Genomic DNA, 14,871 nt, shown 5'->3' on the forward strand with positions numbered 1-14,871 from the left:
ATGTCAGAGGAGTTTCATCCATGCTCGATATTTGGTTTTCTTTTGATGTAAAATAATAAAGTGATGGAAAGATAATATTTTCTCATCATGCTCTTGTGCACTTTCTGCGATATTCTGGTTTTGGTTTGCATGCTAAGTCCATGACGCTTCAAAAACTTGTAGCACGAACCAACTCCACCCTTAAAGTCTGTTAAGTTCCAGGGTAGCGCTAGCTTATGTGCATGTATTTGAATCGTTTTTGTATTAATTCCAATGCCATTTTGATGGTGTCCTTGAATCCATTTCAGTATGTCACTTTCTAGTCTTCGCCATGTTTAGTCTTCCTACTAGCCCCCCCCCCCCCCCCCTTCCAATGGTGAACTGTTTTTTTTCTGTTGGTGAAGGGCCAAAATACTGCTCAGGTGCTCTGTTTCCATGTTGTTGTGCATATACTTTTACTTTCAATTAATAGTTTGCATCATATGATTACCTTTCTTTCCATTACATAACTAGCTACTAACAAAAATATTGTACTGTTACTAGTAACACAAATCACTTTCAACTGAAGTTCACTGGCACCGTAGACTGTAATGATGCATCAAAGGCTAGACAATGATTTGGGTTTGTGATGACGGGGTGGGAGGAAGACAGTGTTAGCAAGCTTGTGACTCCCTACAACTTATGTTCATCCCATTGATGCACTGCCACTGCAACCAGCTGAATCCGATGTTGCCAGATAGAGAGAGCTTTATTGCGGCATTGAATATATGGCCATTTTTACGACTGGTGGGAATTTTAAATGAAACACTTTATATTAATTTCGTGCATAAAACACACCTGAACTTTGGAAGCAATTTTTGGATGAAAAATGTGCATCTTATAGTCTGTAAAATATGGTACACATTTTAATCTTCTTGTTAATGAAGAACAAAATTACAGACAGAATGGCTGGCCAGTTCTATCATTTTTGAGGTGCAATTTCAGTACTGCCAACTGGCACATTTAAGAAGAGAAGAAACTAATCCTAGGATTCGGAACTAGTAATTCCTCCCACAAAAAGGCAACACGGATAGATTGGGGAATGTTAGATAGGAGCAGCAAATCACACAGACTGTGTGATGACTGGGACCCATCTGTTGAGTGGTCTTAATTTTTAACACTTTTTCCCAGAAATGGAAAAAATGGTTTCCAACTTTAACTAAACAGAAACAAAGAATCAAGAAAAGTAATGTTTTGGAAATAATAGCCCCTAATTACCACTTTATACGCCAAAGAGGAATGATTGGAGCTGATTTATTTTGGGGACTGATATTTATAGCACTGTATTTGTCTAAGCTGACAGGAAGAAAAAGCCCTGGAAGCAGATCTAATGAAGGGGAATGATGTACAAACATAATTGTCCACGTTGAGGATAGTAAAAACTCTTTGGGCACCAAGGAAGGGGTTGAACCAAAGGGCTATGTGGTGTAGAGAAGATCAAAAGATGCAGTGGAGAAATGGAAACACACCAAGTGTGTCACACAAGAACTACCATTTGTACATAATTTTTATATTTTTGTAAGCTCAGTACTGGTTCTTGTTTTAAGTCATAGGGAAAGGTCTTTATATTCTGTAAGTCTTTTACTGATAGTAGTTAAGAAAGTGGAGCTGTTAGAGGGCAATGACTTCTTATAACACAAAAATGTGCAAAATATGGTAATGCACTTTGCGTTTCTCCAGTATTTGCCAAAACAGACCATTATCTACCAATTATTCCAGCATTACTGAAACAGTAATCCTGCAGAACATGTGATGTAGTGCAATATATCGGGTATCTCAGCCAGATAATTGTTATCACACAATTATGTTTAAGCCTAACTATCGCTAATTTTTAAAAAATTGGAGTGGTACCACTATTAAAAGAAGGTCCTCATATGCAACTATAAGAATTCAATTGTGGTTCGTACAGAGCACCTCCTGACTGTTAAAACCTAGTCTTTTTAAGCCGTGCTATTTCAGTGTTATGTATGCTGGTAAGATGATACAACATATATATTTGTTGCATTTTGCATACACATTGCAATTTTTTCAGTCTGCACATAGGACACATTTTTGATAGTAATCCATTACCAAATGACATTTATAGCTTTTCCTTTTTTTCTTTTTTGTGCAAATTACATTAAATGTTGGCATACTTACAGGCCTAGCCCTTAGTTACTATAGCTATACTGAATTCTTAATTGGGTGCACCACTGCATGTTACTCTTGTCACGGTGCGGCATGGATGACACATTGAAAGCATAATATGATCACTGGTGTTGTGTAAGTAAATAAGAAATGTGTTTATGTTTTTCTGTAATTCCTTAATTTTATATATTCTTTTTTTAATCTGTAGTGGCACCAACTGATGTCACTGTCAACACCAATCAGCTAGTACAACATTTCTGTCAACCGCCGAGATGCTGCTACCCAAGTGGTGCTTGTCACAAGCGGTGTCCTTTACAAATCCTGCATGTATGATGGCTCAGGGCCAATCTGAATTAGTTGTAATATGATCAGTAAAGTGCGTCCTAATTGGCATACTGGTTTGGTTTATGGTGTTTACTTTGGATACTCAGTTTTTTACTGGTCTGGTTACTATTGGTGGAACTCTGATACTGTGAGGTCTGGACCTTGATTGAAATGCTTAATTAAATGGTTTGCATTGCTCCAGAAGTGTTCTGAAACAAATATCATTTTGGGAAATAAACTGGGGCAAGTCTTTGATAGATTTGTGTGCAAGTTGTCTTTATGTCTGTGGCTATGACTCGTAACCTGTGATGCATGCAAACTGGACATTGTAACATTTTTGTAATTAGGTGGGAGTGTAGTTTTTCCAACCGTGGAGGAACTAAACAACTACTAACACAAGCCGTGGAGGGTTATCACGAGCTAACAGCAGCAGCATTACACACACTGTAATTGTTAGTGAGTGTAACAGGTTAATCTTCCTTGCCCACTGTTTAACGAACAAATTGAGAAGCAGGACTCTTACCATCAACAACTGAGGTTATATTTTAAGGCTTGCCAAAACTCTGACACAGAAAAACAAAAGGTCATGTTCTTGTCACAAAATTCCTAACTGTATCATCTACTCCAGAAACTAAAGCTATTAATGAATTTGGCAGAATTTGAGTTCTAGAATTTTTTCTATACTGCAACAACATTTTTCAATAAGAAACACATTATTGCCACCACTCAATCTTCTGCAGACTGGGCTGCCCACCTACAGGAATTAAGAAGAAATTTCAACTTAAAATTTTTGTGTGGGCAGATTCTCTAATCAGGAGCAATACTGTACATCTCATCCCAGAGTCAGGAGTGAGAAACCACACATTGAAGAAACTGAATATTTTTTCTGATGAAAGTAAATGTGAGTAACTCCAGCCCATGTGTCCACGCAAGCCAAAGTTTGCTTATGACAGAAGATGTTGCAACAGTCAGCTCTCTGGCACCAGTGGGGCAAGACATTATGTCAACTTCAGCAGGACTTGGACAACCCCATAAACTACACCAATGGCGACAGGCAACATTAGTGGCAACATTGTTGCCCAGGCGTAACATTTCTTACATCATCATACACACAGGGTATGCCCTCATTGGAGCACAGGAGCTGCAAACAGATACACTTGCAGAAACACGTTTCAGCAGTTCTGCTGCAAATACACCTCAATCTGCAGAAGAGAGCAGAGCGACTGAATAATCTACCGAAGCGCAGAATTCTCAGAATGTAACCCAGAAAATGTTCTTAGATGCTTTCTTAGGCCAAACACAGTAACATTACTCCTGGACACTGGTGCTTCTGTGTCCATACTAAACCAATCTTAAGTTTAGGGTCACTACTTTCACAGGGAGTTGAGACAAATCTTTGGACTTATGGACATTTTCAGTTTTACTCACTCACGACCAAGTCGCTCATCAAGTAAATTTTCTCATGGTAGCTGACCGCACAGCAGAAAATGTTTTTAGGATAGATTCCATGCTTTTGGATTTATGGTTCGTGAAACAGCACATGCAATTCAATTCAATGCAAAGGGCCTTACATTGAGATACAAGAGTCTCTGTGATAGATAGACTAGAATTTTCTAGCCTGGGTTATGGAAGGCAACTGATTTCGAAGTGCATGACACTTTTAAGGCGATGTGCAATTGTCCAGTGTTCCTAGCTCTAAAGGATGTCCACAAAACAGAATTAGACTTAATCACTCATGAAGCTATGTTAACACCTATTCCTCATAGTCAATGGGCAACTCCACTGGTAATAATATTCCAGCTACCACCACTTTGAGGCTTTGTGGTGATTTTAAAGTATCAATAAACACAGAAGAAAATTATCTCCTACCGATCCCAAATGAACTATTTGCAAAATTAGATGATCGCACCTTACTAAGTAAAACTGAGCTCGCAGCGGCATATTTTCAAACCATTTTGGATGCAGTAACACAAGCTTATCTGTAAATATGCAATAAGGCTTCTGTTTAAGCTCTTGTTCCAGAGGCTCGCAACAAATGGACTAAAATACAATCTGCGCTAACTTTTCCTTTATGAAATCATTCTTATACACTCCTGGAAATTGAAATAAGAACACCGTGAATTCATTGTCCCAGGAAGGGGAAACTTTATTGACACATTCCTGGGGTCAGATACATCACATGATCACACTGACAGAACCACAGGCACATAGACACAGGCAACAGAGCATGCACAATGTCGGCACTAGTACAGTGTATATCCACCTTTCGCAGCAATGCAGGCTGCTATTCTCCCATGGAGACGATCGTAGAGATGCTGGATGTAGTCCTGTGGAACGGCTTGCCATGCCATTTCCACCTGGCGCCTCAGTTGGACCAGCGTTCGTGCTGGACGTGCAGACCGCGTGAGACGACGCTTCATCCAGTCCCAAACATGCTCAATGGGGGACAGATCCGGAGATCTTGCTGGCCAGGGTAGTTGACTTACACCTTCTAGAGCACATTGGGTGGCACGGGATACATGCGGACGTGCATTGTCCTGTTGGAACAGCAACTTCCCTTGCCAGTCTAGGAATGGTAGAACGATGGGTTCGATGACGATTTGGATGTACCGTGCACTATTCAGTGTCCCCTCGACGATCACCAGTGGTGTACGGCCAGTGTAGGAGATCGCTCCCCACACCATGATGCAGGGTGTTGGCCCTGTGTGCCTCGGTCGTATGCAGTCCTGATTGTGGCGCTCACCTGCACGGCGCCAAACACGCATACGACCATCATTGGCACCAAGGCAGAAGCGACTCTCATCGCTGAAGACGACACGTCTCCATTCGTCCCCCCATTCACGCCTGTCGCGACACCACTGGAGGCGGGCTGCACGATGTTGGGGCGTGAGCGGAAGACGGCCTAACGGTGTGCGGGACCGTAGCCCAGCTTCATGGAGACGGTTGCGAATGGTCCTCGCCGATACCCCAGGAGCAACAGTGTCCCTAATTTGCTGGGAAGTGGCGGTGCGATCCCCTACAGCACTGCGTAGGATCCTACGGTCTTGGCGTGCATCCGTGCGTCGCTGCGGTCCGGTCCCAGGTCGACGGGCACGTGCACCTTCTGCCGACCACTGGCGACAACATCGATGTACTGTGGAGACCTCACGCCCCACGTGTTGAGCAATTCGGCGGTACGTCCACCCGGCCTCCCGCATGCCCACTATACGCCCTCGCTCAAAGTCCGTCAACTGCACATACGGTTCACGTCCACGCTGTCGCGGCATGCTACCAGTGTTAAAGACTGCGATGGAGCTCCGTATGCCATGGCAAACTGGCTGACACTGACGGCGGCGGTGCACAAATGCTGCGCAGCTAGCGCCATTCGACGGCCAACACCGCGGTTCCTGGTGTGTCCGCTGTGCCGTGCGTGTGATCATTGCTTGTACAGCCCTCTCGCAGTGTCCGGAGCAAGTATGGTGGGTCTGACACACCGGTGTCAATGTGTTCTTTTTTCCATTTCCAGGAGTGTATATTTGTGGTTTCAACTCTTGTTCAATGAATTTGAACAAACAGCAAATAATGGTGTAGTGGTCAACAACATGCAGCCACCCGCAAACACAAAGTCCCCTTTAATGATCTGCATGTCCCAGGTCACTTCTGTCAATACTACTGTGGCATTGGAAGAAAAAAAAACTTGTGCTTGAAGGCAACCCTTTCAATTTTGTTCAGATAACAAGATGGCTTTCACCTCTAATGACTTTGAACTATTTCGTGTCTTTAACAGATCTGAACACCCACACATCACACCCTTTCACCTGTTCTCCAACAATTGTGGGAAACACTTCATCTGCACATTCAAGATTCAACTCTGTATGAAAATGATGCCCAACACAGCATCTGCTGCCTCTGTAGTTTTCAACAACTCAGAGGGCTACCCTGATTGAATACCACAACCTAGCAGAGTGGCTTCTTGACTCCTCTCGCTGCACCCTCTTGGACATGATGCCTCCACCACTGGTAAAAATCACTGCCGATGTATCTCCCTTCTGGGTGGACACTCCATTGTGGGCCTGCAGGTTCAGACAACACCAACATAGATCTGTGGCACGACCTCTGACCACCATAGATCCATGATGTATACCATGTTGTCCATCTACAACTCTCCCGAGATTTTATACAAATGAACTTCGTCTCTGCCATCTTGGTCAGTAGCCACATTCTTCCCCATCCGGCAGTAGATCCTCCCGATTCCATAGCGGTTCGTGCAACTTCCGTTGAGCCTCATTCTGCCTCAGCCTTCCGCAGTGACACCTGTGGACATCATTTTGTCATCCTGTCTCAGCCAGGCCATGCAACACCTGCTTCCCCCTGCCCCCTCTCCTCAGCAGCCACTAAAATGGGGGAGGGGATATAGTGGTACCACATGACATCACTATGGACACTGATTACTTGGTGTAAAATTTCTTCAACCACTTTGGAGTCATTACCAAGAGGGCTTAAGTCACCAGAAGTGTCCTCTACAAATCCTACACATAAGATGGCCCACACTTGATCTGTGTCAGTTATAATCTGATCAGTGCGGTGCATGCTGAATGGCATATTAGTTTGGTTTATGGTGTTTACAATCCAGACTTAGCTGTCATTGGCAGCTTTGTGTGTGACTCGCCTTCACTAAATACTTGAAGCTGCTCTTAACTTTTGTTACTGTTCTTACAATATAGCTTCATAATGCCACATGGGACAAAATCAGCTAATTGCTAACAATGATGCCAAGTGCTAAAAGAACAGTACACAGGTAAATGTCTTCTTTTAGGAAATGTCGAGACGGCCTACTTCATTTGGTATTTATAAGTGTGACACTTTCTCTGTGCTGAATCACTAATGTAAATCTTTTATTTTAATTTTGAGAATGTTTTGCAGAGACATATGTTTACAAAATTTTCTAACCTCTAAGAGTTACAGTGCAACATAAATGTTGACAATTTCTATAATGAGAAACAAAATTTCAGGTAGTAGCAAATTATTAGCCCAGCTCTGTAGCTACGTGGTCAGCACATCTGGCTGTTGTGCTGAACCCAGTTTCTATTCCCAGTACTGACAGTGATTTTTCCTTGGTGGGAGGACTTGAATGGAGTCCACTCAGCCTCATGATTCCAACTGAGGAGCTACTTGAATGAGAAACAACATGTACAAGGTCGGGAGAGCCAACAATGACTGAGATACAGTGTGCTGAGCCCATGCCCATTCACAACAAATCAGAATGATTTTATTCAATTTTTAGAAAGTAGGAGATTGTTAACACTACGACAGTTTTCACAAACGATGCACTCCAGGGGTCTTCTAAAGTATCCTCACCAAAAAACCATTCTTCAAAGTTTTGTTACACGATGACAGCGTTTTAATTGTGATACGAACAGCAGGGATGTCATCGTCAGCGTCATCGTCACCATCACCAACACATCCACATCCACAATTGGACAAAAGCTTCCTTCAGACTTTTCCACCTGTTAATTACATAAGTAAAATAATGAAGCAAATTTGCACTTACTTTTGTTTGTTGGATTCGTGTGTGAGGTCCCAGCCCCACACAACAAAGTGATTACTCAGGCACTGCAGAACTGATTCATATCCTAGAAGCTGTGTGCAGAACACATTTGTCAAGACACTTGCATCGTGATGGAGATAAATAGCCAACAGCCTCCGCTGAAAAGAGAATAATATTTTATTTTAGTTTGAAACTATGTAAATTTACTATCATTATTAATGAAGTTTCAAAAGATTAAAACTGTGTTGAGACAGATCTATAATTATGACTTGTGTCTTCTGCAGGCAATTCTTCCGAAGTACCTCTGACTCTTTCAAACTCCACACGACACTTTCACCTTAATGAATGATAACTAATGGGAGATGATGTGATGGACAATGGCCTTTCATGTATGGAAGTACATCACCCCAATGATTAGTTTCACTGTTCTGTTTTAATCAAATATGTCCATCTGCATTGCTTTTCCATCAGACTTTTCCCTTAACATGTCCTTTTATGATTTAACTAGTGTACAAGTACACAGAAGATGACAAATACTTTTATGACTACAAACTTAACATCAACATACTGTAACTTGGCACTTCAGAATTCTGTGACTGACTTGTTACTGGTCAGTGCTAACTACTCTTAGTACACAATACTATTCATGGTAACACAGTATATTAGTATTTTGTAAATAATTTAAGAGTAAAGGTAACAACTCAAAGGCAGGTGTAAGTGTGTGTGTGTGTGTGTGTGTGTGTGTGTGTGTGTGTGTGTGTGTGTGTGTGTGAGAGAGAGAGAGAGGGGGGGGGAGGGGGAGGGGAGGGGCACATTGGAAGAAGAATTTGCCTGAAAGGCAGAGAAGTTTTCAGCCTTTTTTATGTGCCTGTCAATGACTCAACAGCTTTAATGTTTTTTGAGGTTTTACATTTACTCCTAAATTATTTAATTCTGCCAGAACTTTCTGTAGTATATTTATAGTATTATTTTGTATTTTTTAGGAAACTAGTTCAGATTCAATTATACAAAATAATTTAAGTGATCATTAACTCTACTTGTATATAAATATTTAAATATAGTGATGGGACAGACAACTGCTTTTCAACAATAAACTGACCAGTCAATTGTTTTTTCCTTTAGTTGTTTTTTTTTTCAGTCAAACAAAAACTGAATGAAACTAGTCTCTGTGGCCACGTCAGCTATACGAATGTTATCACTCACGCGCCAGTTTTAAGTGGTTTCACTCAATGTGAGACAACCAACTGAAAGAAGTCTCTGTCGACTGTGGCCATTATACATATGTTTTCACACACTTTCCTGGTTTGAGTGGTTTCATTCAATGTGAGACACACGACTGACACAATTAACTGTTAGTGACACCAGTTATATGAATGTTTTCACTCAGTGTCTGGGTTTGAGTGATTTCACTCCCATACTTTTTCACCCTTTGCCATTGGGGCGGGGGGGGGGGACACGGTCATTATGGCAGGTGCACTGCGCCCACTGCTGTAACCTCCTCCTGCTGCTGCTGCTGCTGCCGCTGCCAGCACCAGGGATGCAGTGCGAAGAGGTAGCGCAGTGGCCAGCATGAGAGCAATACTGTCAGGACCTGCGTTAGTGGCTACTGGTCATGTCCTCCTCCTGCTGTCTGCTGCCCTGACATGGAGCCTGCAGGAGTCTTTGAGGCTAGATTTTTTGTAATACATAGACATCATCACATCTTTTCAGCAAAACGGAATGGAAACAGTCACAAAAATCTGTCATGTATTCTTTCTCATTCACATACCCCTACGAGAACTTTTACGCTTTCTCAACTTTTTACTCCCAACGAAGTTTCATTTTTACATGGCATTAACTGCACCTGGAGCAATTTAATGCACAGCAGTGTATATATCAGTCTTAAATAGTGAAAAGAAGAATTTGTGTTTCAGTACATAATTAAATGAGTATTCATACTGCATATTTTAACTTTGGCGTACCCATTGAGGTGTCTTCAAATAAACCTAGAGTGGGACTACCGTCTGGGTGCACATGTACCCCAGATTGTATTGTACATCACTGCTTTACTTCACCTAATGAAAGCACTACAGACTAGTCTCACTCAGAACAGTAATTGGATAATTCAGTCTACTAAACTGCTAAACAGTGGATTCAGTTGAACATACAACTGAATACATGCTTCAACCAAAAGAAAAACTACAGACTGTTTTCACCTGAAAATAAAGAATGAATAAGTCAGTCGGTACGCAAAACACCACAGGATTGTGTCGACTGTTTGCATTCGGTTGCTCCCATGGACTGGTTTCACTCTAAAGAAATGAATGTATAATAATCACCTGAGACATAAAGCTACAACCAACTAATTCATTTGTTTCCATTCGCTTACTCCCATAGACAGTTTCACTCAAAAGAATGGATAGTTCAATTGATACATAAAGCTACAACCGAATGAGTCTATTGTTTTCATTCGATTGCTCCCAATGCTATTAATGTAGCCATATGTGTATTGTACGCTGCGTGACCTGTAAGTAGTCTACAGGCAAGGCAGGATCACTGACATCCACACTCTGTAATCCATACACACTACCAAGTTCCAGTGTGTGTATATAAAAAACACACATTCTTTATGCTGACTTACCCAAAACATGTTAATTATCAGAACAGATAGGAGTATGCCTGGAATTATATGCAAATGTTAAGATAAAAATAGTTTTAAAATGTTATTCTCTATGACAATTTGTAGGGCAGTCCATTATGTAACTGAAGTGCTATTTCTAGTACTAATTTGAGTATTTGAAGATCTTGGAAAGACTATATCCATGAAAAACATTGAATATGTCAGGAACTTTCTGTGTTGCTGTAGAAAACTTATCAGTGTACAGCATACACTACCATACTGCCATACAACACAAAGAAATAGTATAACAATTATTGGTGTTGAGAATTGGGTCTGAAGATCCACCAATGCCTGACAGGTGTTTCACAACAACAACAACAACCACTATTGAAACTGGTCTAAACATGATTAAAATTTTACTACCCAGTGACAGTGCAGATATTGAGACAAAGTGTTCGGCATATAATTTATGAGCAACTCTCAATGTATAAGAGGATAGAATATGCAGAGCCCAAATCTCTGAACAATGGCAAGCAGATCCAAAGTGTTCAAACATTCACATTCATTTTGCTGCAGCTTGTAAAATCTAGTGGTGAGATTCGCAACAAACCTTGTAACTTGGTTCCAAATAAAAACAATTGGAGAAAAAATGGTTTGTGGGCTCTCCAGTGATGGAAAAAAATGTTCCAAGAGTACACAACATGATCATACACTTTTGGGACCAGCGGTCTTATGACACTACGAAAGAAAGCCATTATAACAAGAAAAAAGAAAAATAACTATTTTCCTAAATATCAGAAATCAAAAAACAAACAAAACCAGTGCTGCAGTATGGAGTAAAATGCTCACATCTTTTGCAGGTTTCATACAAGCTTCTTTAATTGCATCTTCCAAAGATCCTGGGAAAAAGTCTGGATGTGACGAACCATAACGACTCGTAAACTGGTCACAAAAGTGAATGCAGGCAGCAGTTTCATCCTCTACGTTATCTGGAACTGCAGAAAAAAGAATAATCTGGATGTGAAAGTAATGAAACAGGTAAATATTACAAATACTTAGTAAATATTGGTGACATACTTAAGGGCTGCATTCTTTTAGTTTCAACATCAACGAAGATATCGTCTTCGACAGCAAATGTCTCTGATGCATCTTCAAACTCTTCTGCTGAGCTATTGTCACTCTCCACCAGATCAACAACAATCTGAAAATATCATCATAGCCAGCTGATATACTTAAATAAAGATTAAATAGAAAAAATACTTACATTACACAAAATTAAAGCTGTACCAACATCTTAATAAAAACCACATTATGTGTTGACGTAGTCATAGGATACTATTTTTCTGTGTTTTGTGGGTAGACTATTTTGAAATCTTACCATGACCAGACTGGATATCTATTTTTGTCATAGATAACTGTATCATCTGCAAAAAGCCTACCGTGCTCATTAACATACAACAACAAGGATCCCAAAACACTTTTTTGGGGCACATCCAAGGTTTCTTCCACTTCTGTCAATGACACTCCATTCCTACCAAAAAACCATCAGTTCAGTCAAAATTTTATTTAATATCAATGCAACAGTATATCTGTTAATAATCAGTGTGGTAGCAAATAAAATGCTTCTCGGAAGTCAAATACTGTAGCAACCTGACTGCTTCAATCCGTTGCTTTGAAGATGTTATGTGAGAAAAACGCAATTGGGTTTACCATGACTGACGTTTTTTGAATAAATGCTGCTTGGCAAGGGGAGATCATTCTGTCTGAGAGACCTCACTATGTTTTAGCTAATAATACATTCTAGGATTCTACAACAGATGGATGTCAATGTGATTGGGTAGTAGTTTTGAGGATCGTTTGTGCTACTCTTTTTGTAGACAGGTGTCAGATACAATACACTTGTGGCAATGCTTTTTCCAACCCTCGAAGCAATTCTCATAAGCACTTTTTGGTACAGCCTTGAGTACTTCCAGTTTTTATTTCCTCAATCATTAAAAATCTTTGTCCTTTTATAGGTCTCTTTAGTTTTGGAAACAGAAAAATGCAGGAGAAGGCCAAATCCAGTGAACATGGTGGCTGAGGCATGATTGTTTTGTTGTTTTTGGCCAAAAAAAAACTCTCACAAGCAACGATGAATGAGCAGGTGCACTGTCGTGATGCAAAAGCCATGAATTGTTTTTCCACAACTCCAGATGCTTTTTGCATATTGCTTCTCGCAAACGACACATAACGAAAGGTAATACTCCTTCTACGCCACTATAATTGGGAAAAATAAAACAGTGAGCAAAACTTTGACATTTGATCGAACTTGGCACACTTTTTCTAGTCTTGGCTCTCCGGGATGCTTCCATTGGGATGATTGGGCTTTGGTTTCGATGTCAAGTCCCTCCAATCACAAACTGTTCTACTACGTATCTATCTATCCAGTACATTGTGTGCTATTTTTCTAAACTATTGCCACAGTTCTTCAACATGCTTCTACCCACATGTAAATATTTCGAGTTCCCTTTGAAGATACAACATGATTGCTTCTTTATCTACCTTACTGAACTTTAAATTTCCCTAATTGTTTTCTCTGTCTTTTATACTTTAGTAATCACTGTTGCTACACTGATATCCGTTTCAGCATCAAAAGTAGGCTACTTATGACTTAATTCTATCAGTAATGCTATATTCTCACACTTAACTTCAGTGCCTCTATGCTAGTTATACGAGCTACCCTTCAGCATCCTCCTGTAGCACCACTCTGCAAACACTTCTATTATCTACTTGTCTTTACTGTTTCTTGTCGAATATTTTGCTTCTTTTTAGAAAAGTTTCTCTCACTATCTAATTTAACTGCCTAACCAAGACAATATCCATTCCATAGAAGTGATCTTTTGCCAACTCCTTTGGCACCATAACAGAGTTACAAAGTAATTGAAATAAGCTTTTATTTCTTAATCCTGAAGTTTAATTCTATTTCCAAATTTCTTTTTGTTTTATTTACTGTATGCACAATGTACATATAGTATAACAGCAGGGATTGGCTGCAATCATGTCTCACTCCCTTCTTAACTACTGCTTCCCTTCCACACTTTTTTACTCTTATAGCTGCAGCCTGTTTCTGTACGGGTAGTAGATTACCTTCACTCTCAGTATTATATCCCTGCTACCTCTAAAATTCCAAAGAGAGTATTCCAATTGGCATTGTCAGAAGCTTTCTGTAAATACACGAATGCCATAAATGTATGTTCGCTTCTTCAGTCTAAGTAAATTCTTTTGCATTAGGAGACCACTCACAGAAAAGCAGAAGCATTGAGTTGTTGATAGTCACACACAAAAGAAAGAAAAGTTGCTAGCTTTCAGAGTTATCCTTAAATGAACTGAGTAAAATACCCCCCCCCCCACACACACACACACACAAACACACACACACCTCTGCCTCTCCAAGTTGCAGGCTGGACTAACAGCTGGCAAAACGTAAGGGCATAGATTGTGTGTGAGTGTGTTTTTTACTTTATCTCATGAAAGGATAACTCTGAAAGCAATCACATTTTCTTTCTTTTACATCTACCTAACAACAACTCAATGCTTCTGCTTTTTGGTGAGTGATCTACTTTAATCCAAAAATATTTATATTCTACAAGAACTTTCCTACAATGTATTACTCCAAAGTGAGTCATAGGGTCAGTACAGCCTTGCATGTGCCTACATTTGTCCAGAACCCAAACCACTTTATGGGCTCAAAATATTTTGGTCCTAATTCATGTCCAGGTACTAACCAAAGGGGGGTGTGCACGAAAACACCTTATAACGAAGTTAGGTGGAGGTCCCAGCAGAGGACCTTGAGGCACATTCAAGTGATAATTCCACCTGAGGGCAGGTATCAGGGGGTTGATGACGCTTGTATGCAGAATGAATTTGATAAGTTGGCTACAAAAGAGAGCAGGAGTTGGTGCCACCAGAACTGAAGAGGGAACATGCCTGCTCAACACAAGCACATGAACTGAAAAAGGTGGGATAAGAACTGATGAATAAAAATTGATAGGGATTCACCTGGAAGATGCTAAATGCCAGTCTTACATTATGATAATGGAAAGGATCCAACAATTTCAAAGCTTAAGGTACTGCTGAGCCATTAACTAGCCAACCTCAGTCTACTTGGGATAAAACCAGGACATAGTAAATATGGTGGAGAATAGAGCCATCTGCACACGAAGAGGTATGGACAAGGAAGCAGAGAGAGTTAAGCTTTTTGCACTCAGCTAGTCATTAATTGATGAATATGTGGCTG

The 14,871-nt window shown here is 40.5% G+C and overlaps 1 protein-coding gene across 1 annotated transcript in view; it reads right to left on the bottom strand.

Annotated features, from left to right (window-relative positions):
* The window catches only part of LOC126253124 (FAS-associated factor 1), a 144,385-nt gene that overhangs the window by 95,014 nt on the left and 34,500 nt on the right, over window positions 1–14,871 (bottom strand). The window contains exons 6-8 of the mRNA XM_049954253.1: window positions 11,673–11,796; window positions 11,445–11,590; window positions 8,000–8,154 (exon numbers count right to left, since the gene is read on the bottom strand). Of these exons, the coding sequence (XP_049810210.1) occupies window positions 8,000–8,154; window positions 11,445–11,590; window positions 11,673–11,796 (425 nt within the window). The remainder of the gene's footprint in view (window positions 1–7,999; window positions 8,155–11,444; window positions 11,591–11,672; window positions 11,797–14,871) is intronic.

This window comes from Schistocerca nitens, chromosome 4, assembly GCF_023898315.1.
Source record: "Schistocerca nitens isolate TAMUIC-IGC-003100 chromosome 4, iqSchNite1.1, whole genome shotgun sequence".
Lineage (NCBI taxonomy): Eukaryota > Metazoa > Arthropoda > Insecta > Orthoptera > Acrididae > Schistocerca > Schistocerca nitens.